This window comes from Zea mays, chromosome 1 (assembly GCF_902167145.1).
Source record: "Zea mays cultivar B73 chromosome 1, Zm-B73-REFERENCE-NAM-5.0, whole genome shotgun sequence".
NCBI lineage: Eukaryota > Viridiplantae > Streptophyta > Magnoliopsida > Poales > Poaceae > Zea > Zea mays.
In genome coordinates this window covers 22,913,691-22,938,659 of record NC_050096.1, presented here as the reverse complement: position 1 = coordinate 22,938,659, position 24,969 = coordinate 22,913,691, and the positions used below count along the sequence as shown (strand labels likewise).

At 50.1% G+C, this 24,969-nt stretch overlaps 2 protein-coding genes and 1 pseudogene across 2 annotated transcripts; 2 read left to right on the top strand and 1 right to left on the bottom strand.

Annotated features, from left to right (window-relative positions):
* The first annotated feature begins 8,197 nt into the window (after nt 1-8,197).
* Nucleotides 8,198-12,268, top strand: LOC100285562 (glycosyl hydrolase, family 43 protein). The gene is made up of 3 exons (NM_001158453.1): nt 8,198-8,331; nt 8,950-9,538; nt 11,140-12,268. Exons 2-3 carry the CDS (start codon nt 8,981-8,983, stop codon nt 11,983-11,985), a joined length of 1,404 nt encoding a protein of 467 aa, NP_001151925.1. The 5' UTR covers nt 8,198-8,331; nt 8,950-8,980; the 3' UTR covers nt 11,986-12,268.
* Nucleotides 12,269-13,556: 1,288 nt separating this feature from the next.
* LOC103644497 (uncharacterized) lies at nt 13,557-16,821 on the top strand (annotated as a pseudogene).
* A 112-nt stretch (nt 16,822-16,933) lies between these two features.
* On the bottom strand, nt 16,934-20,634 carry LOC103632256 (peptidyl-prolyl cis-trans isomerase CYP65). The gene is made up of 11 exons (XM_008654073.3): nt 20,239-20,634; nt 19,837-19,899; nt 19,628-19,731; nt 19,316-19,407; nt 19,145-19,234; nt 18,980-19,055; nt 18,528-18,889; nt 18,181-18,437; nt 17,792-18,080; nt 17,528-17,632; nt 16,934-17,431 (listed from the first exon to the last, which is right to left on the bottom strand). Exons 1-11 carry the CDS (start codon nt 20,364-20,366, stop codon nt 17,228-17,230), a joined length of 1,770 nt encoding a protein of 589 aa, XP_008652295.1. The 5' UTR covers nt 20,367-20,634; the 3' UTR covers nt 16,934-17,227.
* Between the last annotated feature and the right edge of the window lie 4,335 nt (nt 20,635-24,969).

Here is a 24,969-nt window from a genome sequence, read left to right as displayed (position 1 = left end):
TTCGGGCCTTGCCGTTCAACCGACCCTCTCGCATGGCGTTCCACCTCAGGGGGCTCAGACGGCGCCGGTCGCCGTGGAGCAGGTTCCCGAGGCCGGCTCCTCTGCCGAGGCGGCCATTGCGATAGGAGAGGCGGCTGACGCCGACGTGGTCCTGAGCCCACCGGTGGTGCCGGCCATGTCGGCGCCTGTCGCTACTGAAGTCGCCGCCGTCCCGGTTGAGGAGCGTCCGGTGGCTGTCGACGCCGAGTTGGTTGATGTGTCGGTGCCTGGTGCCTCGGAAGAGGCGGGTGGGGAGGCTCGATTCGTCCTGCCGGGCGACGGCCTCGTCGCTGTGCGGCGGAGCCCCGAGGTCCAGCGCCAGTTGCTCCGGTTCCGGACCCGTGAGGCCTCGGACCCCGTCTTCGTTCTCGATGATGAACGGGAGGACCAGTCCTGGGACGAGCTCCCCGAGCGTGCCGAAGCAACGGTGGGGTCGCTCCGGTCGTTGCTGGAGGCTTTCTGCGGGGACGTCCCCAAGCTCCTCCAGGTAACGGTTTCAGGCATACCTTTGTTTTTCTTCTGTGACCGAGGCATTTTTCGTGACGCCCCGCTTCCTTCCCTCAGGATCTGTCGGGTCGGAGCGCCGCCAAGTCGTCGTTCATCCGCCGTGAAGTCGATGTCTGGGGCTCGCTGCGGTCCCTGAGGACCTCGCTTGCCAGGGCCACTGCGCGCCTTTCCCAGCAGGGTGCCGAGGTAGCGGACCTCCAGTTGCTCTGCGCTGACCTGAGAGCCGAGGCGGCAGCGGCGCGCACGGAGGCGACCGCGGCACGAGCAGAGGTGCAACGGCAGCGGTCGGAGCTCGTCCAGGTCGTCGAGGAGCGGGACCGATCTCGGGGCCGGGCTGCCGAGGCCGAAAGCCGGGCCGACGCCCTCGCGGCCGACTTAGCCGCGGCCCAGGCCGCGACCTCGGAGCAGCGCGCCCGGGCCGGGGGTAAGCCTTGACCATCCTTGGTTCTTGCTCTTGTTTGTTTCCTCTGCTTGTGTTTGAGGTTTTTCTTCTGGTTGTTCGCAGAGCTCGAGTCCGCCCTCAAGGAGTCCGCCAAGGCGCTTGCCGGGGCGGCCGAGCAGAGGGAAGCCGACTTCACGGCCATGTCCGAAGCCATCTCAGACGTTTATCGGGCCCTTGGCTCCGGCGATGTCCCCTCAGGAAGCTCCCCTCAAAGCCGCCTTCAAGCCTTGGGCGATCACGCGCGCAGCAGGCTCCACGAGGCGCTACACCACGGCGTCAGGCGGGCCTTCGCCGTGCTCGCTTCCCACTACGTCGTGGACCTGGAGCGGGTTAGCGAGGGGTATTGTCTTCCTGATGAAGACGAAGCTGCCCTGGCGGAAATCCAGCGACTCGACGCGGTCGCCGCGGGTCCGAGCGCAGTGCTGGCGACCACCTTTGAGGCGGAAATCCTCCCCCCTGCGCCGTCGCCGAAAGCCGAGGTGGACCTCACCGAAGGCGGAGACGGAGCTGAAGGCGCGGCTCCTTCCCAAGGCGACGCCTAACTCTTGTTGGACCAGTTTCTGTTGGATGTGCGCGCGTCCTCCTGTGGCCGCCGAGGCCTGAACACTTTGCTTCTATTGCATGGAGTCGTACTCTTCCTTTTATTTTGCGTGTCCGACTTTGTTCGTCAATAACAGGGTGGCTTCCCGAGCAGGGGTCATTTTTCGTGGCGGGTGACGAGTGAGGGTGTCCTTAACCCGGAGGTATAGGAATCCCTCGGCCCAGTCGGCCTTGCCACTTACATGCACCCACGTTTGCTCCTTGGGGCCCTGCTTCTGATATAGCCGGGAGAACGCAAAAAAGCCTTTTTTGATCGAAAATTTTGGACGCGGAGAGGTACACCCAGTCTTGATGCAGGGAGGTTCCCCCTTTTTAGCCCCCGAGGGAGGGTCGGGCTCTGCCGAGGCGAGGTCGGCCCTTCCTTGATGACTGAGACTTGCGCGGGAGCGAGGTGTACGAACAACTTGAAAACGTCTTAAGGGTAGACGCGACGTAGCTGTCGGACGTTCCGAGCGTTGCTGTAGACCTCGCCGTGACCGCCGGCCAACTTGTGCGTTCCGGGCTCCAGAACGTCGACGATGACAAGCGGCCTTTCCCGGGGGTGTGCGCAGCCCCCGGGTGTCATCCGCGCAGAGGCCATTTGACGGGTCGGGCTCCTGCCCGAATATCCAGCGAGTGCTCGGCGACATCCCTTGGTAAGCCGGGCATGCCCGAGGGACTCCTTGCGAAAACGTCGGCGTTCGCGCGGAGAAAGTTGCCGAGCACTGCTTCTTACTTGGGGTCGAGCTCGGAACCGATCCGGATCTGCTTGGAGGTGTCGCCACCGGGGTCGAGAGGAACGGCCTTAACCGTCTCCGCTGGCTCAAAGTTGCCGGCGTGTCGCTTCACGTCCGGCACCTCTTTGGAGAGGTTCTCCAGGTCGGCGATGAGGGCCTCGGACTCGGCGAGGGCCTCGGCGTACTCCACGCACTCCACGTCGCATTCGAACGCGTGTTTGTACGTGGGGCCGACGGTGATGACCCCGTTGGGGCCCGACATCTTGAGCTTCAGGTAGGTGTAGTTGGGGACGGCCAAGAACTTCGCGTAGCATGGCCTCCCCAGCACCGCGTGGTAGGTTCCTCGGAACCCGACCACCTCGAACGTCAAAATCTCCCTTCAGAAGTTGGAGGGCGTTCCGAAGCAGACGGGAAGGTCGAGCCGTCCGAGGGGCTGGACGCGCTTCCCAGGAATGATCCCGTGGAAGGGCGTAGCGCCTGCTCGGACGGAGGACAGATCGACGCGCAGGAGCCTGAGGGTCTCGGCGTAGATGATGTTGAGGCAGCTGCCCCATCCATCAGGACCTTGGTGAGCCTGACGTCGCCGACGATGGGGTCGACGACGAGCGGGTATTTCCCCGGGCTCGGCACGTGATCGGGGTGGTCAGCTTGGTCGAAGGTGATGGGCTTGTCGGACCAGTCCAGGTAGACTGGCGCCACCACCTTCACCGAGCAGACCTCCCGGCGCTCTTGCTTGCGATGCCGAGCCGAGGCATTCGCCACATGCCCTCCGTAGATCATGAAGCAGTCGCGGACCTCAGGGAACTCTCCTGCTTGGTGGTCTTCCCTTTTGTCGTCGTCGCGGGCCCTGCCACCCTCTGCGGGTGGCCCGGCCTTGTGGAAGTGGCGCCGAAGCGTGACACACTCCTCGAGGGTGTGCTTGACGGGCCCCTGATGGTAGGGGCACGGCTCCTTGAGCATCTTGTCGAAGAGGTTAGCACCTCCGGGGGGCTTCCGAGGGTTCTTGTACTCGGCAGCGGCGACAAGGTCTGCGTCGGCGGCGTCGCGTTTCGCTTGCGACTTCTTCTTGCCTTTCTTTTTGGCGCCGCACGGAGTAGACGCCTCGGGGGCCTCTTCCGACGGGCGGCCCTGGGGCTGCTTGTCCTTTCGGAAGATGGCCTCGACCGCCTCCTGGCCAAAGGCGGACTTGGTGGCGATGTCCATCAGCTCGCTCGCCCTGGTGGGGGTCTTGCGACCCAACTTGCTCACCAGATCGCGGCAGGTGGTGCCGGCAAGGAACGCGCCGATGACATCTGAGTCGGTGATGTTGGGCAGCTCGGTGCGCTGCTTCGAGAATTGCCGGATGTAGTCCCGAAGAGACTCTCCCGGCTGTTGCCGGCAGCTCCGGAGGTCCCAGGAATTCCCGGGGTGCACGTACGTGCCCTGGAAATTGCTGGCGAAGGCTTGGACCAAATCATCCCAGTTGGAGATCTGCCCCGGAGGCAGGTGCTCCAACCAGGCGCGAGCAGTGTCGGAGAGGAACAGGGGGAGGTTGCGGATGATGAGGTTGTCGTCGTCCGTTCCACCCAGTTGGCAGGCCAGGCGGTAGTCTGCGAGCCACAGTTCCGGTCTCGTTTCCCCCGAGTACTTCGTAATAGTAGTCGGGGGTCGGAACCGAGCCGGGAACGGCGCCCGTCGGATGGCCCAACTGAAGGCCTGCGGACCGGGTGGCTCGGGCGAGGGACTCCGATCCTCCCCGCTGTCGTAGCGTCCCCCACGCCTGGGGTGGTAGCCTCGGCGCACCCTTTCGTCGAGGTGAGCCCGACGGTCGCGACGATGGTGCTCGTTGCCGAGGTGGCCCGGGGCCGCAGGCGCGGTGTTGCGCGTGCGCCCGGTGTAGACCGAGGCTTCCCGCATGAATCGGGAGGTCGCGACATGAGGTTCCGAGGGGTACCCCTGCCTTCGGGAGGCAGAGCTCTCGGCCCATCGGGCCGCAGCGCCTTCCAGAAGATTCTTGAGCTCTCCCTGGATTCGCCGACCCTCGGTGGTTGATGGCTCCGGCATCGCGCGGAGGAGCATCGCCGCGGCCGCCAGGTTCTGACCGACCTCGCTGGATGCGGGTGGCGGCCTGACCCTGACATTGTTGGCGACGCGGTGCTGGAAACCCTGGGGCAGGTGACGTATTTCTCCGGCCGGGGGCTGGCCCGCCCATACCTGCCCGACGTCCCGGCGGATCGACTCGAGCGCTCCTGCTCCCTCGTCGAGCCTGGCCTGCGCCCCGTGGACTTGCTTGAGCTGTGGGTCGTGACCCCCCGCCGGAACGGGGACCACAGCTAGCTCCCGCGGGATGTCGGCGCGAGGCACCGGCCTAGGGAGATCACCGTCCTGCGGCATGCCGAGGTGGTTGCCTTCGGAGGGATCCCCTAGCTCGACGTGGAAACATTCGCGGCTCGGGCCGCAGTCCTCGTCGTCAAGGCTGCGGCTACCGTCGGAACAGTCGGAGAGGCAGTAGTCCCATGCGGTCATAAAGTCCCGCATGGCACTAGGGTTGCCAAACCCAGAGAAATCCCGACAGATGATGGGATCGTCATCTTCCTCGGACCCAGAGGGTCCGTAGGTCGAGACGTCCGTCAATCGGTCCCAAGGCGACCGCATACGAAACCCCAGCGGGGTTGCACTCGCCTCAACGAGAGCGCCCGCCAAAGCGAGGTCGCTAGGCGGGTTGAGGCCGAGTCGAAATGACGTAGGATGGGAATCAGTCAGTACCTTTTGATCGACGAGGAGCGACATAGTCACGTCGGGGACTGATTGCACCGTCGTCTTAGGTACGAGGGCGACGTCCTGCAGGCCCTCCGCGAGCGCGCTGGCGTCGTCCACTTGCTCGAGACTGGCGTGTCGCGGGGGGACGGCTCTCGCCTTCGTCTCAGACGCGAAGTCGACGCCCGACGCGCCCCCCGTTGGGGCGCTTGGGACGTCGATTCGCTCGACAGCCGACGAAGCGCTGCCTCCCGCTCGGCCTTGGTTGCCCCGCCTCCTCCTCCGTTGGCGGGGGAGAGGCCGGGGCGAGCTCGAATGTCGTTCTTCCACCATGCGAGGAAGATGTCGTCGATTCCGCCGCCGGCGGGCGGGTTGTCGGCCGCCATTGTCATTGTCACGCGGCAGTGGAAGGAGTATCATGTCGTAGTTGCCGTCGAGGGACATGAACTCAAGACTCCCGAAACGGAGCACCATCCCGGGTTGGAGAGGTTGTTGGAGACTGCCCATCTGGAGCTTGACGGGAAACTGCTCGTCAACACGCAGCGTGCCCCTACCTGGCGCGCCAACTGTCGGCGTCTCGAGACGGGGGGGTCCCTAAGGCCGACGAGTGAGTGTGCCGCGTGCCCCAGCCCAGATGGGTCGAGCGCGTGGGCGAGCGCAAAGGGGGGAAGCGAGGTGGCCGGAGACGGGCGTGAGAGAGGTGGAAATCCCGCGGCCTTCGTGTTCGTCCCGCGCCCAGGTCGGGTGCGCTTGCAGTAGGGGGTTACAAGCGTCCACGCGGGTGAGGGAAGCGAGCGGCCCCAAGAGAGCGCCTGCCCCGTCCTCGTCCCCGCGCGGCCAACCTTCTCTAAGAAGGCCCTGGTCCTTCCTTTTATAGGCGTAAGGAGAGGATCCAGGCGTACAATGGGGGTGTAGCAGAGTGCTATGTGTCTAGCGGGGGAGAGCTAGCGCCCTAAGTACATGCCAATGTGGCAGCCGGAGAGATCTTGGCACCCTGCTGGTATGATGTCGTGGCTATTGAAGGAGCAATGGAGCCTGGCGGAGGGACAGCTGTCGGAGCGGTTGAGTCCTTGCTGACGTCCCCCTGCTTCCGTAAGGGAGCTGAGAGCCGCCGTCGTCACAGGGCTAGCGGGGCGCCATCATTGCCTATCTGGCGGAGCTAGCCAGATGGGACACCGGTCTTGTTCTTTGTGGCCCGAGTCAGCTCGGGGTAGATTGATGATGGCGCTTCCTGTGGACGTGGCGGGCCTGTGCCTTAGGTCGGGCGACGTGGAGGCTCCTCCGAAGCCGAGGTCGAGTCTGTCTTCCATGGCCGAGGCCGAGCCCGAGCTCCTGGGTCGGGCGAGGCGGAGGTTGTTCGGCAGAGGCCAGGGCGGAGTCCGAGCCCCGGGGTCGGGCGAAGCAGAGTTCGTCGTTTTCTGGGGCTGAGCCCGAGTCCGAGCCCTGGGTCGGGCGGAGCGGAGTTCGCCGTCTTCCGGGGCCTTAGCCCGAGTCCGAGCCCTGGGTCGGGCGGAGCGGAGTTCGCCGTCTTCCGGGGCCTTAGCCCGAGTCCGAGCCCTGGGTCGGGCGGAGCGGAGTTCGCCGTCTTCCGGGGCCTTAGCCCGAGTCCGAGCCCTGGGTCGGGCGGAGCGGAGTTCGCCGTCTTCCGGGGCCTTAGCCCGAGTCCGAGCCCTGGGTCGGGCGGAGCGGAGTTCGCCGTCTTCCGGGGCCTTAGCCCGAGTCCGAGCCCTGGGTCGGGCGGAGCGGAGTTCGCCGTCTTCCGGGGCTTTAGCCCGAGTCCGAGCCCTCGGTCGGGCGGAGCGGAGTTCGCCGTCTTCTGGGGCTGAGCCCGAGTCCGAGCCCTGGGTCGGGCGGAGCTTCCTATGGCGCCTTTGGCAAGGCCTGACTGCCTGTCAGTCTCACTCTGTCAAGTGGCACTGCAGTCGGAGTGGCGCAGGCGGCGCTGTACTTCTGTCAGACCAGTCAGTGGAGCGGCGAAGTGACGGTGGTCACTTCGGCTCTGCCGGAGGGCGCGTGTCAGGATAAAGGTGTCAGGCCACCTTTGCGTTAAACGCTCCTGCGACTCGGTCGGTCGGCGCGGCGATTTAGTCAGGGCTGCTTCTTAGCGAAGGCAAGGCCTCGGGCGAGCCGGAGATGTGTCCGCCGTTAAAAGGGGGGGGGGGCTCGGGCGAGACAGAAACCCCTCGGGGTCGGCTGCCCTTGCCCGAGGCTAGGCTCGGGCGAGGCATGATCGAGTCGCTGGTATGGACTGATCCCTGACTTAATCGCACCCATCAGGCCTCTGCAGCTTTATGCTGATGGGGGTTAACAGATGAGAATTAGGCGTCTTGAGGGTACCCCTAATTATGGTCCCCGACACTGGCCACACGACATTATTTACTAGTTGGTTAGGACTCTTAGTCCAAACACTAACTACCGTGCTCTTATTTTATAAGGTTTGTCTAACCTAGCTGGTAAACTTAAGAGGTGGTCCCCTATCTCACTCCCTATACTCTGACTCTCTTCAACGGTCCCCGCGAGCATTCCACTCCCCTTGCTGTGGTGGCTACAGGGCACCTCTTTGCGCACATCGCTGCCCCCTTCCCCTTACTCTACGTAGCGTTCATCGTTTCTCTCTCCTCGGATGTAGGGGAACATTGTTTATCCCCTACGGCACTGTGCTGTGGGTCCACGAGTAATTGTTAGTAGATAAAAAATTGATAGTAGATATAGAAAATGATATTTTATAGTTGTAGTGGGGTATAGAGGGAGTATTTAGAGGGAACCACTGCGGGAGATGAAAAAATAGGGGGTGAAATGTTTATGATGTGACACAAAAAAGTGATACATGAGAAAAATTTAGGGGAACCGCTGAACACAGTCTCAACATATCTTCTATCACATCTCTATGTTATTTCCTATTTTACTCTACAAAGAGTACGGTATACACGACACCAACGCACAGCTACTGCCTGGCATACTCGAGAGTCGAGACGAGTACGGACGTAACCCAACGGAAGGCACGCTGCGCGGGCACAAGCCAGGTGTCCGAGTGCCCCTCCACTCTACTCTCACGCCGTACCCACCACAATGTGACGGGCGACCTTTCCAGAGCAACGCCGCAGTTCGCGAACTGTTCGCAAGGAAGGCAGCCACCCAGCCATACCAATTACCAAACCACTCATCAGGTCGCGTTGCCAGCCGCTCAAGCCAAGACAGCCCCACTAATCTCCCTGGGATCGCGGCTCGGGCTAAGCTAATCGGGGCGCCCCAACCATCTCTCGCCAAGATCTCGACAAGGACTAGCCCATGGTGAGCTGCGCCGATTTTAATATCTGCTAGCTTCTGAAATTGTTCTATTGTTGTATTCTACAGCTAGCTGGTAGCAGGTTTGTTTTAGTTTAGATTAGCTTTCATTTGTCCTCTTCGCTTCTCTGGATCAACCTGCCATGGTGAGCATCGCTTTCTCTCCATCTTCTCCTTTTCGCCTCTTCATTTTTCTTTTCCTGATAAGTTTGTGTGTGGTTCCTGCTGAATTATCTGGTCTCCGTACGAATCTATGCCTGAGCATGATGAGCTGTGTTACTGGATTGTTGATACAGTTCTCCATTTTGGTTGCTTCATTTTTTGCGGCGGCCAGGGAGCGGGTAGTCCGGTAGTAGGCCATGATTAATAGCTGTTAAGGTTGCCTGCCTCTTTCCTTTAGTAGTTCCCTGACTTGAGTGTAGAACACGAATCTGGGTTTGTTGAGTGTTGGTAACAAACTCATTTCTTTTCCGGAGAATTTCCAAACTCCGCTTCATTCTGCTCCAATTTCACCCTTCTTGATTTGGCACGCGAATTATCCTCTTTGCATAAATTCCAACTGATGTTTCTTTCCAGCCTAATTTTGTGCAGTTTTTGAGCTCAACTCCTCCACTTTTGCTGCAGCGCGTGTCAACTGGAGTAGTTAAGCGGCGCCATGGGTATGCGGAGCAGGCACCCAAAGGCGTTGGGTTTCCGCTGGTACCCGGCGGCAACCCACCGGTCCCTAACTCTGGTACTGTGGAGCCTAGCGGCATTGGTCGTCGTTGTGAATTTCCATCTTCTCATCATTCATAAGGAGGAGGGTGAGAATATGAGTACACACGAGATCCGCCGATCGATTATGAGGGAACTGGAAGTGGTGGAGGAGGAGAAGTTCCGGCTAGCTCCTCCCCGGAGCCGGAGGAATCCCCGGGCTGTGCGCCGCAAGGGAGAGAAGAAGTCGCCTACAATAGTGGATGAGTTCTTGGATGAGTCTTCTGCAGTGCATGATATGTTCTTCCCAGAACTGAACACGGCTGTGGATCCAATCAATGGTGGAAATGACAGCATGTACTTCTACTACCCAGGAAGAATTTGGTTGGACACTGATGGAAAACCAATTCAAGCTCATGGAGGAGGTGTCCTGTATGATAAGAGGACCAACACCTATTTCTGGTACGGGGAGAACAAGGATGGCAAAACCTACAAAGCTCACAGCAAGGGAGCAGACAGGGTGAGTTGTACTTTCTGATACTATCAGCACCTATTTGTGGTCTGAAACAAACGGTATCTGGCTGTAGAAGTACTCAACTCAATTGTTTCACCTAATGTGAATGTCTAACTCAAATGCATTTTTAGTGTGCATGCCCCAAAATATAAATCTGACATCATCAAATTCGTCTATGTTAGCTAGCTAGTACCTTTTCAGAATTTCGACTTTAGCATGCATTGCACATGACCAGTAGACAGAAATGTGGGCTGGAGAAGAATGATGGAAAGGATCAACTTACCCCATTTCAGAACTTCCGTGTAGGAATTGCAGTTTGTTGCGTTGCTGTTCCAAACTAATCTCTTGCTCCAAGATTTAGTAATCATATTGTTTGAGAGATTATGTTTTTCTTTCTCGTTAGATAAACCAACTTGGAGATACATAGAAACATTGTGGAACTCCTAAAAAACTAATATGTGCAACAGATAAAAAAAACTAATATGTGCAACACTTGAAAAAAAAAGCTAATATGTAGAAGAAGGTTTAATTTCTCTAAATATGACCGAGCATTTCAGTCCATATGTAGTGTGTGCTAATGCATACATCTAATTTTCGTGACCTTTTAGATTCTGTTGGTGAGGCCAAATTTCTAGGGGACGTATTGGAAGTTATGGTCTATTGGTAAGGTGAGAAAATTGACTGGGTTGTTTTAAAGCAGGTTACTTGGTGCATAGAGATGAAAACCTAGTAACAATTTCGATTGTTTATTATTCATATGAAATTGGTTTGAGCTCCAACATTTTCTTTGCTTACAAACTAACACTTTTTATACACCAAATTGGAACTATGAAATATCAGTAGATTTGGGTTCGAATTTGCAAAATACCAAATAAAAAATCTGGTTACAGGCTTTTGTCATGCACCTGTAGGTTTTTTTGTGGCAAAACCAGAATGTTAGATCATGATTAGAGAAGAACTTTGGCCCATTGAGATTAGAAGGCAAAGGCACTAAGGCAGACAAGCATGCGTGCATACACCTGAAAATATATATATGCACGCCAAGGGTGATTATCTGGGTGCATTGTGCCAGTGATCTCAGTTCTTTCATTCCCACTAGACATTGACACCAGCGGTGGTTCATTGGGAGGTGCATTGTGCTGTGTGATTGCAGTTCTTTAATTGATTAAACCGAGTGACTGATAGTGTAACAGCATTATGGTACTGCCAACAACCAGAAAGAGCTTTCCTTTTATGTTTATAAAGTTGAACTCTTGTGGGCAGCCAAAAAAAAACACTTCGGCGGTTATGATTTGAGGCATTTCTAGTTAAGGAATCTCCGGCTAGACTTCAACCTGACTATTCTGATATAAAGAATGAATACCAACATTGGGCACACTGTGGAACCAGCATAGTTTACTAAATTTTCCAGAAACACGGATAATTAGTACATATGTTGCTACTGACAAACTGAACTGACACTTCAACATCAGAACTTTGTAGGTGCTACTATTGCTTCTGTACTTAAATGCATGTTTGTTTTGTCCACCACTCCACCTTCCTATTCCGTACATTGTTTTATGTCTTTCTCATCTCTAACTACTAACTTTTACCAAATCATTTTCCAGGTTGACATCATTGGAGTAAGTTGCTATTCTTCGAAGGACCTGTGGGCATGGAAAAATGAAGGGCTTGTCCTCCGTGGTGAGAAGAATGGAACACATGATCTTCACAAATCCAATGTCCTAGAGAGGCCCAAGGTGATATACAATGATCGGACTGGCAAATATGTGATGTGGATGCACATAGATGATGCGAACTACACCAAAGCTTCAGTTGGTGTGGCCGTCAGTGACTCTCCGACAGGCCCATTCACTTATCTCTACAGCAAGCGTCCACATGACTGTGAGAGTAGAGACATGACCATCTTCAAGGATGATGATGGGAAGGCCTACCTGATATACTCTTCTGAGGACAACAGCGAGCTCCACATTGGTCCGCTAACTGACGACTACCTTGATGTCACTGATGTGATGCGAAGGCTTCTCATCGCACAGCATCGAGAAGCTCCTGCGCTCTTCAAGCATGAAGGCACCTACTATATGGTAACGTCTGGCTGCACAGGCTGGGCTCCAAACACTGCGCTGGCTCACGCAGCAACATCAGTGATGGGACCTTGGGAGACGCTGGGGAATCCTTGTGTGGGAGGGAACGAGGTCTTCAGATCAACAACGTTCTTCTCCCAGAGCACATTTGTCTTGCCGGTTCCAGGGCTGCCGGGCTCATTCATCTTCATGGCTGATCGGTGGAACCCATCCGATCTTAGAGATTCGCGGTATGTCTGGCTGCCTCTGACGATAGGGGGAGTCCCTGATGAAGCCGCAGACTATAGCTTCATGTTCCCTCTCTGGTCCCGGGTGTCCATCTACTGGCACAAACGGTGGCGTCTCCCTGAGGAGTGGAGGGATTCTTGAAAAATCTGAAGTTCTTTTAGAATAATTCAAGATGTGGTACATTGATAGATACCAAAGTATCGACATACGACACGTCGGTCTACACTGTATAGGTCAGATGTAGATGCAGGGTTTGTAAATGTGCAGTTTTTGGAGTTTGCACTGAAATCAGATAAAACTTTGTGGCCTTTTGGGCGAGGTGTTGTGGCGATCCACTCGTCTTACTTTCAAGAATAATCTGCTTGCCCATTCAGCATTGGTCTTACCGTTTGATCTAGTTGGAAATGTGTGCTGACGGCTATGTAACCTGATTCAGGGTCTCATGATCATTTGGTCATTCTTTGTGCATCTGAATGTCACGCCTGGTGTGCCGGCCTAGCTACAGGTCCAAGGGGTGACAGGAGACGGAGTGCTCTGCTGGAGAGTTTTGTCTAAGGTGGTGTGTGATGGCTTCAAGTTTCAGTTTCAGTGTGGAGCTGTAGTTTATAATATCAATTTAAATATTTTTTAAAAAATAATCTAAATAATAAATAAAATGACTTATCTAAATGTTTTTAAATATCTTCTAAAGGTTTACAGCTTCACGATTTTCTGGAGCACCTAATGACCTGCTTCACTAACTCTACCAAATTTTCTGGAACTAGAGCGGTCCAGCTATCCTAAACAGTGCCTAAATATTTCATAGTTTGTTTTGGCACCTGTATGGGCTCATTGTAAGAGAGTTAAACTCTGCTATATAAGGGAGAACTAAGAAGAAAAGGAGAATACAAATACCGTGACCAACTTCTCCTGCAAGTTGGTGCGTCGTGTTCCTCTGTACCGCCATCTCTCACGTCGCCGGCGATCGCTACGGCCACGAGCCCACGATAGATGGTATCAAAGGTCACTTTCCTGGTGCGTGTTCTCGTTGTTGGACTGCTTATTCTGTCGATCACAGCCGTAAGAGGTCTGGGTTGGGAGATCCTATCGTTTGCCGTGCAGAACTGGTGACGGTGGTCGATTGTTCCATAAATCCCTTACCACTCAGTGTGATTTGCGGGCAGATCCAACACGACGCCGCCAAAACCGTCAGTCCAAACTCTATTTGTGTCGTCGAGAGCATCGATTTGTTGTTCACCAGAGTGGGTGATATCCAATGGGTTTAGAATCAGATGTAGATCAATCAGAATTTGGGCGTGAAGGCGATGTACCAGGTACTAAAGGATCAAACCCTACTTGCTCAGCAGATCGCGGAGACGGGAAAAGCAGTGGCTCCCACAGCTCCGCTCCCACCAAAAATCACTGATTGATCTACTGCTAAAGGAATATTCACTGTTTGTATGTCATATGTTCTCCAGCAAAATCACCGAAAATCACCGAAAAGCAGTGGTTTCCAGCAACGTCCTCTAAATTTTATTCACTAAAAAAATATTCTCTGTCATTTACAGAACTCTCTAAAAGATTTTATCCTCTATATCTAGACTTTTTCCAGTAACATCCTCTAAATTTTATCATCTATATCTTATTCTCTATTTTTTCTAACTGTTTTAATAAAATGTTAATTATTGTTTGTATGCCATATGTTCAAATAAAAAAACAGTCATAATTCTTTCAAGGTAATTCACGGTAGTTCTTGGTCTCAAGCGGCAGCCACCACATGCGGCCATACGTTGAGTAACTTGGGTGCACACCTCCCAGCCACCACCTGCTGGCTGCTGCGGCCGCGAGACGAGGACCGAGTGTTGCCGGCAGCATGTCTAGGACAACGAAGGAGTTGAAGGTCGTAGCACTGACACGGATGTACACCATCGTCGGCCGCGAAAAGCTCACCTGTTACAGCACCCGACGGGAAGTTTCTGTTTGCGCGGAGAACACAGGAAGCGGAGCTGAGTGAACAATGGATAGCGAGTGGTAGCGGGGTCCACCACATTTGCCGGATCACAAACGCACTCTATAATTTATCGAAGGTCATACCGGGTGTTGCTGAAACGAATAGATTCATCCGATATATTTAGCGTAGAGAATGCTTCACCGGCCCTTGTTGGAGCCCGTCTAAGCGATCTATCTCGCACGCGGCGAAGCAATCCATCATCTACCGACCATGGCCGGAGGAAGCATCCGCGCGGCCGCCAAGGCCGCAGTGATCGGCGGCTACCGCTCCGCAGCCTAAATGCGGCGTGCTGTCACCCCATCGTCCCATATTTCCTCCGCCGACGATCCGAAGGCTTCCACGTTCGCGGTGGACGACTGGGTCATCACCGTCCGCGAGGTGTTCGGCCCCGTGCCCACTCATGAGGAATCCATGGCTGCCACGCTCGACCTCAAGGACGCCTTCGAGATGTGGGTGCTCTTTCTCTTTTTTCTCATCGACGTCTCTCTTCTCTGTTGTTTTTGCAATATGTTGGTATCTCTTTACTCTGTCTTTATTTTAAGGAAAAAGCCAGATGATTCAATCAAATATTAAGTCAGTTCAGTATTTGTTATTATTTTTTGCAATGTTCGTGGGCACATGGAGTTGCAACGTGCAAATTGTTTGTGAATTGCTTAAGCATTATCGTTAGCTAATAGCATGCTATCAACAATACGTTTTATTTTGCATCTTTCGATTCGTAGCAAAGTGATAAGTTTCTCTTCTACTACGCTGCACTTTGTTGTAAACAAAATGATCTGTTAGTTGGCAACTGTCTCATGTTTACTTAGACAATTACCAAAGGTCTTTTTTGATACTAAGCAGCAAGTTTTGAAAAGAGTTATTTGTGATTGGGCTGGGTGCAAATTTTTTTTTGCTTTACAGCACAATGGAAGCTTCTGAGGCTATCATGATATGTCCCAGAAACGAATGGCCCAAGAAATATGTTGTATATGGTAGTGAGGATTACCTGTAGAAACTCAATGAACGTGCAAAATGGGGTATGACCGTATGAAAATTCATTAATAAATTCTACTAGTATTTAAAGAAAAGCCTTACATGCAAATTCTTTTGTTTGAATAATGTTTCCAACCTTTTCATTTTTGCATGCGTGGCATTTATTCTCTATACTCTTTTTCCCCTGAATCTAACTGGTAAGTCATTTTCATGAAACCAGTGCCAATGATGAATTTCATATTTCTCACTTGAAACCCCTAAAAAACATCAGTGGCCTGCTCAGCTGGATAGTTACGCGAAGTCTGCTCAAGAAATTGCGCTTCAGGAACTTGTTCAATCTGAAACACCTAAGGATGTTGTTCATTCACAAGTGTCTAAGAAGGAAGATAACAACGAAAATTTAGTCGTCTCATCCGGAACTTCTGGACGTGTTGTGCAAGCATTCACATTGCTACAGGAGAGCCCTGAAGCTCAGGTTTGTCTTTCTGGCCTTTTTATGGCAAATGCCAACAGCGCAACACTCCATCTGTTTTAGTTTGTTCCTTCAATAGTGCTATCGTTAACATCAGATTTAGGAGGCACGTGGGACTTGATTATTTTCATGAGGTTTATATATATTGAGAGATTAGAAGTCCTCCGAACAAACATTTTCATTCTACGAAACCATCATACAACTAGACTATACTATAGATTGTACTCCCTCGATTGAGCACTAACTGGTAACTGCATATGCTCCTTTTATATATCACATTCTGATTTAAGTGCATGATCCTGGTTACTCGGTTCATAATGAACCTTGAGCACAATAAACCTACTTTTGTAAGTGATGAAAGTCTTACAGCAAGTATTCTGCAGTATGTCCAGTGAACCTTAAGCAGACGCTAAATAGTTTTATCTCGAGTACACTTTCTTTTTCTATCTTTTTTCCCTTTACTGTCAGTTTGAACAGATCGCTTGCCAAGTCCATCTTGACTACCCTTGTTGCTTCTAGGTTGTTGTGGCCTCACTTGCTTCTGATAAGAATGTCTGGGATGCTGTGATGAAGAACGAAAAGGTTATCAAGTTCTACAAGACATATGAGTCAAGTAAGGTTCTATTTGGTTTCATCCTACCTAAACTTTAGCTGAAAAATATTAGCTAGCAGTGAGGTGTTTGGTTCCCTAGATAATGGACTAGCTAATACAAACAAAAGGACATGAATACCCTTTTGATTTCATGCCACCAGAAAAAAAAATCAGGAGGATAGGATCATATTAGCTACCGTTAGCTAGGGCTGAGGAGATAATGAAAATTGGACTCTAGCTAAATTTTATCTAGTCCATTAATTGGTCAGTTTGGTTTCAAATAGATAAAGTTTAGCATATAATGATTATCTAGGTGAAACCAAACAAGACCTAAGCATTAATGTTAACATCCTTCGGTGATATGTAGATTACTTGAGTAACACATCTTATTGCCTTCCTACAGAGCTTAGCAAGTGTTCTAGTGTTGCTTCAAGTGTGTCGGGGCATGAGGTGGAGGATGGTGAGGCAGCTAGCCTGCAAAGCAACACTTACCTCCCTCAAAGCGCTGGTGAATCAGTCAAGGATTATTTGGAGAAAATGAAGGCCCTGGTGTCCGAGATGATGGCCAATCTATCAAACATTATGCAAGATCTTGTCGCAACCTCTGACGAGGGCCGTAGCAAGGGGGAGATCAAGACCCTGACAACGAGCTCCTGCAAAGACTTTTCGAATGCGCCCTCTGCCTTTGTGCTCCTGGCTGTTGCGTCGATCATGGTAGTTTTGCTTAAGCGCGTTTAGGTCAGTCAAAAATAAAATAGAATGAAGATAAAGGAAACTTGGACACATTAGCATGATTATTTATCTCTTCATGGGATTGTTTTTTCTTGTGTGGGGCTCAATCTTCTTAGATCAACTACTGGTTGAAGATAGTTTGAGTGCGTATATGTTAGCAAGATAGAATTATCACCGAGTTGCCTTTTATAGAACATCTGATAATTATCCGATCGATTTGCTGATCTGGTTCGCAAAGTGTAATCATGTGGTATCGTTTTTTTGCTGAGTTAGTACGCAAAGTGTTGTCCATGCTCAGAAATCAGAAGGAACAAAGTGTTCATGCTCAGAAATCAGAAGGAACACAATCTTTAGCTAGGTAAGCACAACCGTCACAGTTTACACTGGAATCAGTTGACCAGATGATGCAATATACATATTTTTCACTCTTCAGTATGAAGCAAGCTCGAATCAAAACTTACAGAGCACACTTCCAAGTAGGCCATGTGATTTTACACAGTTAACACTTAACATACCACACCACATGATTTGAACGTGTCCAGAACACCGATACAACCATAGTATGCAACCGCCATTTTTTTCCTGAGAAGCAGAAATCGACATACGTACACACACATAACATCTACCATCCAGAAAAATCTTTGAACTCTACACTAGATGCAGTCGCTTTTCTCTTCTTGCTCGAATCATCAGCTACACCAGCACTTCCAGTCACATCAATAGAACCAGCAGCCCGAGCTTTTAAATACTTGCCAACCCCACCACCAGTACTTGTTGAACCAGCAACACCAGTTCCTGGGTTGCTATACCATGATCCCACCTTATCCTGAATCAATGAAACTATATGTTAGTACAATTGGAAAATTTTAAATGTAAATAGTCTAAGTCTATAGATAAAACAAGATATAGAATGCAACATTACATAATCCTCATCCTTTTTCTTTTCCTCCTTTGCCTTTTCTTCTTCCTCATCTGGCTCTGTGTAAGGATTCACGAATATGCTGACTTTTAGAATCTTTATTTCCTCCTGAAAAATAGAGGTCGGCATAGGAATACATGTTCAGGGTCTGTTGATATTGAAAAATACAGTAGTGGAGAACACAGTATAACATTCAAAGCTATAAATAATGATCTCAATGCTTTAAATAACCATCATACTAGCAGAAATTGGCTTGGCAATACTAACCATTGGCCGGTCATCATCATCGACAGGAACCCTTTCCATCGTTGAAAGTGTGGTCAAACCACCCACCACCATGCCAAATACCGTGTGCTTGTAATTTAAGTGTGGTGCAGACTTGTATAAGATAAAAAATTGGGATCCATTGGTATGAGGGCCTGAATTTGCCATGCTGACTACACCTCTTCCAGAATGTAGCAGCTTTGAGTTTGGCTCGTCCTTGAACGGTTTACCCCATATGGACTCTCCTCCACTTCCTGTGCCAGTTGGATCGCCGCCTTGGATCATGAAGTTTCTGTAGAAAGGGAATGGTAAATAACGACGAGAATTAGATAGCACCATAAGAATTATAGGAACATTTTGAAAAAAAAAGGACTAATGTGATCACAACATACTTGATGCTCCGATGGAAGATAAGACCATTGTAGTAACCATTTTCACAATGTGTGAGGAAATTTTCACAAGTTCGAGGAGTTATATCACAATGAAGCTCTAAATTCAAATCACCATGCGTTGTATGCAGCTGAACGTAACCTTTCTTTTTTGGATTCCTTTCAACTTTAACATACTCATATTCATTTTTGGTAACAGGATCATAAGAAGTCGATGTGAAAGAACGCGACGCTGCTCCAGTAGTGTAACGACTTTTGACCTGAAATGGTTGAATACTTACCATAAGGCAACACTGATGCACAGGTAAAGAAGGAACAGCATAACACATAAACACGGGATGACTGTATACCAGTTTAGCATTTACAGGAGCTCGTTCCCCTGCCATATGCATAGCGATTCTAGCAGCGGTTTTTTCAGCAGAAGTTGCTTTTGCTGCTGCTGCACTCCTGCCATGAACAGAAGCAGAAGCAGCATCTACAATACTGAAACTTTGGTTAGGTTTAGGTTCTTTTCCTGCTTTTGAGTCATCCTTCTCCTTCCTTGCTAAAATTGCAGCAAGAGCCGCAGCTCTTTCCTTTTGAGCTTTCAGCCCTCCACCTCCCTGCAAAAAAGCTTCATTTCCTTTTTCTGTCCCAAGTTCCTTAATCATTTGCTTAAGATCACCAGAAATATTTATGTTATAGGTTGGATCATCTTTCATCCGCTGCAACTCTGCAAAACAACCCGATTGCCAGAATATGTAAGGTAATCAGGAACAACTGAAATGGAAAAAAGGTAACGGAAAGAGAAGCATAACTTAACCTTCATCCTCAAGTTTGAGGCCCTTTTTGACATGGTCGAATTCCCCAAGGACCTTGCCATCAACCACGTTTGGGTTCTACCAAATTTACAAAAGGTCAACATAATTATCTTAAACAGCAAAATATTGACAAGAAACTGAGCAAGTAGATTCTTCATAGTAGTTACCTGAATCGTTATCAAGTCATTGCGAGTGAAGGGCTCGTCAGTTAGCAACTCTTTCCAATTTTTTGGCTTGATGTTAAGTTCTTGGATTGCCTGTGTTCGTAAAGCATTAACATGTAAGATAAGAAAATACCATAATATCAAGCTAGACACTTGAAAAGAATATGAAATCACCTCATAGCAGAAGACATTTCCAGTAGTTTTTACAGCAACTATGTGTGTGAATTCTGTAAAAACTTTGTTCAGAACAGGACACTGAAACTCTCCTGCCAAAAAATATGATTGATTAATTATGAAGTGGATGTAAAGACCAGATTGATGGAAGACATAACTGCCGTAGCAGATTGATTTGGTACAAGCTACATTTAACTCACCATCTGAGTATGATAGCATTTGGTACAAGCTACATTGTAAAGGCCACAATTCAACTAGAAGATCAACCTGGTATGATAGTATTGGTATTCTCATAGCCTAGATTTAACTCACCATCTGAGTTCTTGTGGAATGTGAGAGGAATCAGATCTTCGTGCTTGAGTGGTGCTCCGGTTACTGGATGCTTCCCAAACTTTTTAAGGTATGGGATTATGCTCCTACATAGAAATGCAACAAACTCAGGATTTCAAATATTTTTTACCCTTAATACTTTTTTATAGAAATATAAATAGCTCGTTCAACTGGAATGCTAAGCCACTCACATTAAATCAAAGACGCTTCCATCGACGGTGCACACTGGATCCTCGAATGGAAGAAACGTGAGCCTACACCACCCAATTATAATCAGCAGAGAAAATAACATTCAGATAGTAACAATCTTAATGAATTATACCGAATTTATCAATCATCTACAATCTACAAATCCATGTCCCTAACTGCCATGTGTTAGGACAGAATAGCTTAGAAAAGTAACCACCAGAACTAATACAGCATCATTTAAGGGAATATGTTTAGCAGGCATCAACCATAAAGCATATGTAAATAAATTAAAAGCCCACAATCTGATGATGAAACCCTACAAGCTCAAGCAGAAACACACACGCCAGGCAAACCTTCTTTTGACTATGGAGGAACAGAAAGTAAGGGAAAGACAACGTAGTTACGAGCAACAGTAGAAGGGGAGGCGCTTGAACGGCGTGCCGACGTCCTTCTGCTTGGCGCCGCCCCATTCAGTCGCCCACTCCGTCCGTGTGATGAACATGCGGTCCTTGCTGTGCTGCTTCTTCCCCATCTCCGCCCCCCAACTGTAGGCGCACTCTCAACTGCCGGTTGCCTCACCGCCGTGGATTTCGCCGGTGACAAGGTGAAGGCTGGCCTGGCCGGCGACTCGACGGCGGCAAGCGCGGGTCTAGATCGGTAGGTCACAAGTGGGCTGGGGAAGATGCGGCTTTCTCATCGGCTCGGCGCCGTGTTGGAATTCGATATGAGCCGCGGCGCCGCGACAGTTTGGTCCGAAACCCTGGGCCTGGCCTGGCCCACACCTATAACAAAGCCCACTAGAGAGGAGTCTGAAGTGGGTCAATGGGTAAATATCCCCGCGTACTATCTAATATAAAAAAATAACCATGTTGGGTCACATATATTTGTAGGCGGAGATGGATTTATCCCCATACCTATGTGGTATGGGTCACCGTCTCACCGATCGGTTCACCTGCACTCATAAAGATTAGACATATATCATACTAGGTGAGTGCTCGTGCGTTGCAACGGAAACATATAATACTGTGATAACTTATCTACAAATATGTGTTATACTGTTACGAAAATGAAATTCTCGGTGTGTACGTCATCATGAAAATGAAATAAAACCTGCATATTTTTTTGAATAAAATACCTGCAGTTTATTTGATTAGGTTATAAGAATATATGCAGAATTTGAGTAGTAAAAAACAGACAACGACCCAAAATGGTATATCTCTGAATATATGAATGACCAGTGGCCCAATGAGATTTCAAATTGGTTGCTACTGTTATTCCTAGCTGAGTTGTTCGTTCTAGTGTGCTCAGAGCAAGTGGGAGTGAATGACTGATTTCTATCTAATAGGTATTTTACACGTATGCAGGGATTTTTGATAAACAACTGAAACATGACGGTTTTGTGTGAGCAATCGATATCACCGTCACAGGGAGATTTGTGATTGAGATAGAGTTTCTTGACCTGAAGGTCGCTGATCCATCTGTAAGCTCTGAAATGATGAAAAAAAAGTAACACCAGTACAAAACCGAGAAGATGTCTAAAGGCCCCAATGCCATCCTTTGATAGCCGTCTAAGGTTTGAATCAATACGATTCAAGTTAGTATGTTCATAAGATAAATTGTCCACTCACATTTGCATTATGTTTTAACGTGCACCAACCCAACGCCCAACCATGCTCCGCGCACCCTGGACCCATCCGCTCCATGCATGTCGCGCCCGCCCACCAGTCGCAGTAGCCGTCGCACATGCTGTGCGCGCGCCCGCCAGCCGCACTCCAGATCCCACAAACACATTATTTCCAGGTGCAAACTGCGAGTTATCATCTTGTTAAGGGGATGAAATCATTGTATCATAACCACTAAAATTACGAGTTATCATCTTGTTAAGTGAACCAAAGAACCACTAAAACTTGCCTCAAGTGGTAGCTATCAGACATGAGATCATCCCTAGCTATCGTCACATGAAGATAGTAATCAGTATCCAGCTCCCAAGATGTGATGACAGAACAAAAGGGATTGTTGTATGTGTCTAGTTGGCTAGCCAGTGCCAAGTGGCGAGCGCTCTTGATGCACAACACCGCCCAACACTTTGCCTGTTCAAATCAGTGCAGTGTGCAGATGATTCGAAATAAGAATGTGCGGATATTGTAGACGAGCAAACGAAGAAAAAAGAATTTCAGTTTTATTTTTCAAGATGGATGAAAAGCTCTGCTAATAAGCAAAACTGACCTGGGTGTGTTTAGTTTGTGTACAGTGTACTTCACACCAAGCATACTCCACCTTAATTCTGAGAAGACACGCTGGGAGAGAAGATGAATAAAAATAATCATCAAAATAACCAGTAACATCTAGGCATTACTTTAACAAACTCCAATCGTCAACAATAATAATAACTATTGTTTTATTGAAATTGCCCATTTCTGCCATTATAAAAAAGCCATAAAGTACTCAGTTTGGATCTAAAGTGTTTACTCTGCTATTATGGAAAATACTTTGAAATAACTGAAAGGGAAATGTGCCTTTGGGCCATTTCTAAGTATTTTGGTGATTGAGTGCAAACACAAGTGCTTAAATGTGAAAATATGCCCATAGATGAACAAAGTGCAAATCACAAGTTAAGGTATGTTTCTAAGCCTTAGTACATTGTTTTTGTGTACTAATATCTTGTCTAAGTGTTAGAAACAGAAAGAAGAAGAGAAGAGAAGACTTGGCTGTGTACAGCCAAGGGGCTGTTTCGGTCTCGGGCACCGGACTGTCCGGTGGTGCACCGGACAGTGTCCGGTGGTGCACCGGACAGTGTCCGGTGCGCCAGGCTGCCTCGGCCGAAGAGGCTGCTCTCGGGTTTTTCTCCAGCGACTTCGGCTAAAATTCACCGGACTGTCCGGTGTGCACCAGACTGTCCGGTGAGCCAACGGTCGGCCGGGCCAACGGTCGGCCGCGCGATCGGCGCGCGACACGTGGCCGAGCCAACGGTCGGAAGGAAGCACCGGACTGTCCGGTGTGCACCGGACTGTCCGGTGCGCCAGATCTGCAACGGTCGCCAACGGTCGGCTGCGCCTGTTAAGGAAAGAAATCGGGCACCGGACAGTGTCCGGTGTGCACCGGACTGTCCGGTGCGCCCGACGACAGAAGGCAAGGATAGCCTTCTGGATTTGTTCTCAACGGCTCCTAGCTGCCTTGGGGCTATAAAAGGGACCCCTAGGCGCATGGAGGAGGACAACCAAGCATTCCTTGAGCACTCTTGATCACTCACACATCAATCTTGCGCACTTGTTCTTCATTCTAGTGATTTGAGCTCCGTTTTAGTGTGCTAGTCTCTTGAGCTCAAGTCTGGGTCTTGTGTGTGCGTATTCGCTGTGATCTTTGTGTTGTGTGAGTTGCTAATCCCTGCCTTGATCCGTGATTCTCTGTGAACATCTTTTGTAAGGGCGAGAGGCTCCAAGTTGTGGAGATTCCTCGCAAACGGGATTGAGAAAAGAAAAGCAAGAACACCGTGGTATTCAAGTTGATCATTGGATCACTTGAGAGGAGTTGAGTGCAACTCTCGTCCGTTGGGACGCCACAACGTGGAGTAGGCAAGTTTTGTACTTGGCCGAACCACGGGATAACCACCGTGTCATCTCTGTGATTGAATTCTTGTGGTTATTGTGTTTTGACTCCTCTCTAGCCACTTGGCCATAATTGTGCTAACACTTAACAAGTTTTTGTGGCTTAAGTTTTGAAGTTTTACAGGATCACCTATTCACCCCCCCCCCTCTAGGTGCTCTCAATTGGTATCGGAGCCGTTCTCTTCAAGAAAGGGACTAACCGCCCGAAGAGATGGATCCTAAGGGGAAGGGAATTGTGATCAACGACAAGGAGAAGGAGTCCTTCGTCAACGAGCCAAGGGATGACAAGTCCAACGACTCGGGCTCGGGCCACAGGCGCAAAGATGGGAAGAAGAAGAAGACAAGGCGCATCAAGAAGATCGTCTACTACGACAGCGACGAATCCTCTTCTTCCCAAAAGGACGACGACCACGACAAACAAAAGACGGTTAACTCAAACTTTTCTTTTGATTATTCTCGTATTCCACATAGTTCGAATTCACATTTGCTTTCCATTCCTCTTGGTAAACCTCCACACTTTGATGGGGAGGACTACGGATTTTGGAGTCACAAAATGCGTAGTCATTTATTCTCTCTCCATCCAAGCATATGGGAGATTGTAGAGAATGGAATGAAATTTGATAGCTCGGATAGCCCTATGTTTATCAATGAACAAATTCATAAAAATGCACAAGCTACTACTGTTCTCTTAGCATCTTTGTGCAGGGAAGAATACAATAAGGTGAGCGGCTTGGACAATGCCAAGCAGATATGGGATACCCTCAAGATCTCTCACGAGGGGAACGACATCACCATGCTCACCAAGATGGAGTTGGTAGAGGGCGAGCTTGGACGATTCGCCATGATAAGGGGAGAGGAGCCAACTCAAACTTACAACCGGCTCAAGACCCTTATCAACAAAATAAGGAGCTACGGAAGCACGCGTTGGACGGATCACGACGTCGTCCGCCTAATGCTCAGGTCCTTTACCGTTCTTGATCCTCATCTCGTGAACAATATTCGTGAGAATCCCAGGTACACGATGATGACGCCCGAAGAAGTACTTGGAAAATTCGTGAGCGGGAGGATGATGATCAAGGAGGCAAGATACGTCGACGACGCGTTGAACGGACCACTCCACGAGCCTCAACCCATTGCTCTAAAGGCAACAAGGAGCAAGGAGTCGCTACCTAGCAAGGTGGCACAAGTTGAGGCGGCCGGACTCAACGATGAAGAAATGGCTCTTATCATTAAACGCTTCAAGACGGTACTAAAAGGTCACAAGGGGCAGCCAAGCAAGACCAAGACAAAGGGGAAGCGCTCATGCTTCAAGTGCGGTAAGATTGGTCATTTTATCGCTAACTGCCCCGATAATGATAGTGACCAGGAACAGGGAAACAAGAGGGAAAAGAAGAAGCATTACAAGAAGGCAAAGGGCGAGGCGCATCTAGGCAAGGAGTGGGACTCGGATTGCTCCTCTTCCGACTCCGACAATGAAGGACTCGCCGCCACCGCCTTCAACAAATCAACCCTCTTCCCCAACGAGCGTCA

Bases quoted from the DNA above. Each gene is read 5' to 3' on its own strand.
- LOC103632256 (XM_008654073.3), bottom strand. From the start codon at position 20,366: ATGGGGAAGAAGCAGCACAGCAAGGACCGCATGTTCATCACACGGACG. The intron at 17,633-17,791 runs GTTAGTATTGCC...TCTATTTTTCAG, and splicing joins ATGATGATGACCGGCCAATG to GAGGAAATAAAGATTCTAAA. The intron at 17,432-17,527 runs GTAATGTTGCAT...TCATTGATTCAG, and splicing joins AGAAAAAGGATGAGGATTAT to GATAAGGTGGGATCATGGTA.
- LOC100285562 (NM_001158453.1), top strand. From the start codon at position 8,981: ATGGGTATGCGGAGCAGGCACCCAAAGGCGTTGGGTTTCCGCTGGTAC. The intron at 9,539-11,139 runs GTGAGTTGTACT...ATCATTTTCCAG, and splicing joins ACAGCAAGGGAGCAGACAGG to GTTGACATCATTGGAGTAAG.